Source organism: Macadamia integrifolia, chromosome 5 (assembly GCF_013358625.1).
Source record: "Macadamia integrifolia cultivar HAES 741 chromosome 5, SCU_Mint_v3, whole genome shotgun sequence".
Taxonomy (NCBI): Eukaryota; Viridiplantae; Streptophyta; class Magnoliopsida; order Proteales; family Proteaceae; genus Macadamia; species Macadamia integrifolia.
The window spans coordinates 3,610,416-3,615,624 of record NC_056561.1 but is presented as its reverse complement, the minus strand read 5'-3'; the positions used below and the strand labels follow the sequence as shown (position 1 = coordinate 3,615,624).

At 36.9% G+C, this 5,209-nt stretch overlaps 1 protein-coding gene across 1 annotated transcript; it reads right to left on the bottom strand.

The window, feature by feature from the left end:
* Positions 1 to 2,895: 2,895 nt before the first annotated feature.
* On the bottom strand, positions 2,896 to 5,202 carry LOC122079569 (protein argonaute 2-like). Its single transcript, XM_042646148.1, has one exon. It carries the CDS (start codon positions 4,727 to 4,729, stop codon positions 3,428 to 3,430), a length of 1,302 nt encoding a protein of 433 aa, XP_042502082.1. The 5' UTR covers positions 4,730 to 5,202; the 3' UTR covers positions 2,896 to 3,427.
* Between the last annotated feature and the right edge of the window lie 7 nt (positions 5,203 to 5,209).

The window sequence follows — 5,209 nt, the reverse complement described above, 5'->3', positions numbered from 1 at the left end:
TTTTTTTTTTTTTTTTTCTTCTTTTGTTTCATATAAATTGAAGTGGGGGTTACTGAAGGCTGAACTGAAAGAGAAACTGTATTTAATGTATGTGTATGTGAGTTATTATTTGGAAGAGTTAATGCAGATGAATCACCTTGATTAATGGTTGTGAATGACTGAATGTATGTGTCTAATTGACTCTGATTTACATTTTTCATGCTTTGCAGTATCCACTCAAGAAACCACAACACCTTTCAAGTTTCAGCTGCGGAAAACAACCACTGCTGCAACCATTCTTTTTAAACCCAGTAAGGAAAAATGGATTACTTTAATTTTTCTCATCCTCCATCATTTCAATCCTGCTTTTGATTGGTATGGTTAGTTTTCACAGTTTAAAATAGTTGCAATTGATACTTTGGAACTGTCGGGTTAGCCCCGTAATTTGCTGTTGTTTTAATCGATCTGATTTTTTTTTTTTTTTTTTTTAACATGATGGACAAAAAGCCACTAATATAATGGAGGGTATGGAGTTGAAAACTAGGCAAAAAAAGTCACCACGTATACCCCTCTCTCTCTCTCCTTTATCCCAAAAAAAAGAAAAAAGAAAATATACTTCTCTCTCTACCATTATTAGGAGAAGGAGGAGGGCCAAGCCAGCTTGAAAAAATTTCTTTTACCAAAACAAAAAGAAGGACGATATGAATGTCTAAACTAACTTATGTGTCCTTCTGGTTGTTATCCTTCTTATCCCAACATTGACAAGGTGTAGGGAGCTAACAGAGAAGCCACAAACAGTTACCATATCTCCCACTTTCTATCAATTACATATGTTACTATATATATTCCACCTTTTTCAGTGGGAAGGTAATGGGCATAGTGGTCTTATCAAAACCAATTAAGCTTATAATCAAGTAGATGATCGAAAGATCTCAAAAGTTAATGTTTTTTTGATGTCTTGAGATATAACTGAAGGGCACAAAAGGATCGCTATGCCCGAAACATGTTAGGGAATCCCCACACCCAGCCAATAGTAGTGTGGGAGAGGGTAAGGTTTCTTTTTTTGGGTGAAGGAAGAAGAAGATAGATTATGATCCGTATATCAGAAGGAGAGAGAGTGAACGGCAAGGATGATGCCTTTGTGCGAGAGAGAGAGAGAAAGAGGGGAAAATTTTATTTATTTTTATCTTAAATAAATTGCTTTTTGAGTGGGTTGACCATCATGGAATTTTCGAGTAAAGCTCATTCTAGGATCATAAGATCAGGTGGGATTGTGGAATGTACCATTGCATCATTTATTTATGAGAAAAAAGAACCTTATCAAAACCTATTGGTTTTTATTTTTATTTTTTTTATTTTTATTTTTTTTTATTATTATGGTTTTCATCTCCCTTTCTTTCCTCTATGATTGAGTAGAAAATTTGATTGATAAAATCGTTATCCAGCAGTTTATAAAGGGTATTTATATGGGGCAAGCCAATGGTGGCAATTAAACAACTTGCCCGAAAAACTTCAGCTCAGAAGAGAACCATGACCTTTTTACTTGAACTTGGGATCATAGTCCTTATAAACCACCCTAACGCTGCTAAATTGAATGTACGCCATGGGAGGTTGGATGATATATTTAAAAGTGAAATTTTATGTGTAAAAAATATAGTATTAATCTTATGTTTTGTAGGAGTATTCAACGAAATTACATGAAATTGGTGAAAAAACCTGCACTAGAACATTTGTTGAAACCCATATTTAATTATTCTCCATGAAAGTAGGGCTTATTCCTAAATGTTTCCGGACAAAAAGACACTAAGAAGACGTTTCTTCATAAATACACACTAATTTGACTCAAAACAAAACAGCACACTAAAAATTATATTCCGCTACACCTGCATTTGCACGTGTATCTTTACTAGCATATATATATATATATATATATTCAATCACCTCCGTGAAGGTAAGCAAATGAAGATTTTTTGGTCTAAACCCAAGAGGGCCAGCTGCCCAAATTCTGTAAGTAAAGTCACACACAAAAAAATGTGGGCGATCGACTTGGATTCCATTCTGCACAGAGGGCTAGATTGATCAATATTAATCCATCTTCGCAAAATATCTCTCACAAGGATCCCATTCAACAAGGTTTTCTGAAAAAAACATTTTAAATTTGAGGTGAAGTCGGAGCATCCAAAAAACTTCGACCACCTTCAGGAAATAGAAGGAGATCGCATGATAAAATCTGATGTGATGTTACGATCCCCCTCCAACACATGGAAATGTCTAGATTTTTTTAAACCAAAATTTTTCCTCAGCATAAAAAACCCATTGAAGATTAACCAATACATCATTAAGTTGGGACACAGAACCCTCATCCTCCAAGAAAGTAACAGTCTGAAGAATATGATTCTTAAAAAGATCAATGTGACCAAAAACATCCTTGTTCCAAGCTGCAAGAGAGTTTATAAGGGAGAGAAGAATTGATATTTCAGTCCCTTTTAGAAAAACAGACTTAAAATCCAAGTGAAAAGTCCAAGCATCTTGAAAGTGAGAGTTTTCTAAAAGATTGCCTGGAACCAATTAAAGAGAGAAAGAAAGGGTTATGATCCAATCCAGAAGCAGGATGTTTAGTAATCTTAGCATTTGGAAAAAAAATGGATCAAGAGTGGTTAACAAAAACATCCATCCAGGACTTCTTCTACCAAAAATTTTTGGAGGCTTTTGCCTGTTAGACCAGGTAAATCTAGAACCCCGGGGTTTCAGCTTGCAAAGGTCAAAGCAAGAAAAAATATCATTCAAGACGGGTGCCGCAATCTAAGGGTCAAAAGCTGTCCCACTCAAGATGAAAATTTTGAAACTTAAAAACTTCATAAAACATACTATTATTCAATCCACACTGTGCAATAACCATATTGCTTACACAACAAATAAGATAAAGCAAACATCATATTATTCATATATCATTAACCATAACCTGGATTACACACAATCTTTTCAAACACCACACTCAAAGGAAATACCACAACCACTGACATTAAGTCTCAATTCACAAGACTATCAGAATCTTACACACATCATCATAAAGTATTAATCCATGACTACTAAACTCTAAAGACTTAAATGTTTGTGGCTTATTAGACCATTTGAAAGAAATTAAGGTAAAGGTAACATAGGAGTAAGGAGAGGTTCACCACTCCATCCTAGGGTTCACAAACCTGTATAAGGTTTTAGTACCTTCCCCAAAAATCCTCATAATACCCCCTAGATGCATTTAAAGCACCCAAGGTGAATAGTAATCTGTTTACCATGGTTTAGGGAAACTTGGCCCCTAACAGTAAACTAGATCCCTATAAATTTAAAGTAGAAACTTTTAGATTCACGCACAAACTCCTCAACCACACAGGGCTGTATAGATAAGGAGATTGGACCTGACTGGTGGACTGCATCCATTCATGTACCTTCAACAAAAGAACATGATGTTCTCAAGATCACCATGCAGCTTGAAGATATTTGAATCGAATTGCAGTGGAAAATTTGAAGATGAAACAGTAGCAGCTGCCTCCCATGCCTCATAGTACTGTTGCACCCTATATGCCAAAGTGTTGGCATAATATGCAGGTGGGACCAAGGAGACAGGTTTTGAGCATCGAGCATGGGTGTAGCATAGGTTGTATGTCAACTGCTGCAAGTCATCTAAACTGAAACTGTGATCATCATGAAGGCAATAGTAGCGAGTCGGCTTGCTTGTTCCTAAGATCCCATAGTGGCTACAAAGGTAGAAGTCGAATTTCCAAGGGTGCACAATGGTTGTATCCACAACTGTCCCTGGAAAAACATTGCTATTACGGACTCCTTGCTTATTGTCCATGGGAAATAGACGAGTTAGGTGCCGCTTCTGTGCAATCATGAGTGTGATAGTTGGTGAATACCCATCACAATGAATTGCATTCTTGAGATCAACTAATTCTTCATCCAAAACCATATCAAACTGGCTGTTGCTGACCCCATCACGGAACACTATAATTTTCTTCGGCTTCACTTTGTTGAGCTCAGCATATTTGTTGATAAGCTCCAAACACATCTCCCCAAAATCTTCAATCTTCTCTGTTCGATGCTTTTGAAGACGATACCGTCCCACATATTTGTTCGCAGCAGGCCAATTTACAGTGGCAACAACAGCTGCAGCAGATGGGCTTGATGCAATACCTGGACTAGGATTATTGACATCAGCCCCGATAAACATCACATGATCATCACTTTCAAGACGCGGAATAGGGTCAAAGAGCTCAAAATTGCTGCCTCCAAGCTTTGTATTGATCTGAAGAGCAAGGTTTGTCATGTAGTGGTCTTTACCCATGTTGCATTGTTTGCTCAAACACAATTCTGTCACAATGCCAACCTGTGTCTCACAAATCCACTTGAGAGCATTATAACCCGGATGTTTGTCTAACATAATACAAACAAGAATCTGCAACCTGTGATTTGCCTCATCATATACATGATTAAGGAGCTTACGAAGCCTGTCAGTATCAGAGAGCACACGCATATCAGAGAGCTCACGGAAGAGAGGATTCTTCATGTGTATCCCAAGTTTTTTGCACCGCATTGTTAATTTCTGTACGAACTTATTATAGATCAAAGAGTTAGGCTTGAACCTTCGATCATACGAACTAAAATCAAGGACCGCCCACCTCTCAATGACCTTCCCTTCCAAGACAGTTCTGTTGGCAAGGTTCCACTGGCCTTCTTCCTTGTTTAGCATGAATTTACAAGCCCTACCACTGCTATCACCAAGTTTCAGATCAGGTGCTTTGATCACATGGCGAGTCACTTGTTTCAGATTTGCGCTGGATTCACTGTCAAAATTTCGAACTGTTTCTCCACTGTTAAAATTAATGTAATAGCAATCAATCCAGAGATAGCAATAAATTTTGAACCAAAAAATAGTAAATTTTAATTTAAAGAAAAAAAAAAAAAAAAAAAAATTGAAACAGATCAAGCCCCCCACCCCTTAAAAAAGTTCAATTCAGCAAACCAATGGTTATGAAAAACAAATTCTTCATAGAAAGGAATCAACATTTCAAAAGATGCTATAGAGGCAATTTCAACCAAAAAGTGCAGGGAGTACCCGACGGCTCTACCCTTCATTACCCACCCACATCATCCCCATGTCCTTGTAACCTTGTTATAAAATTATTCTCTTTAGTTTTTTCCTTTTTGTTTTCTCTCTCTTTTTTTTTTT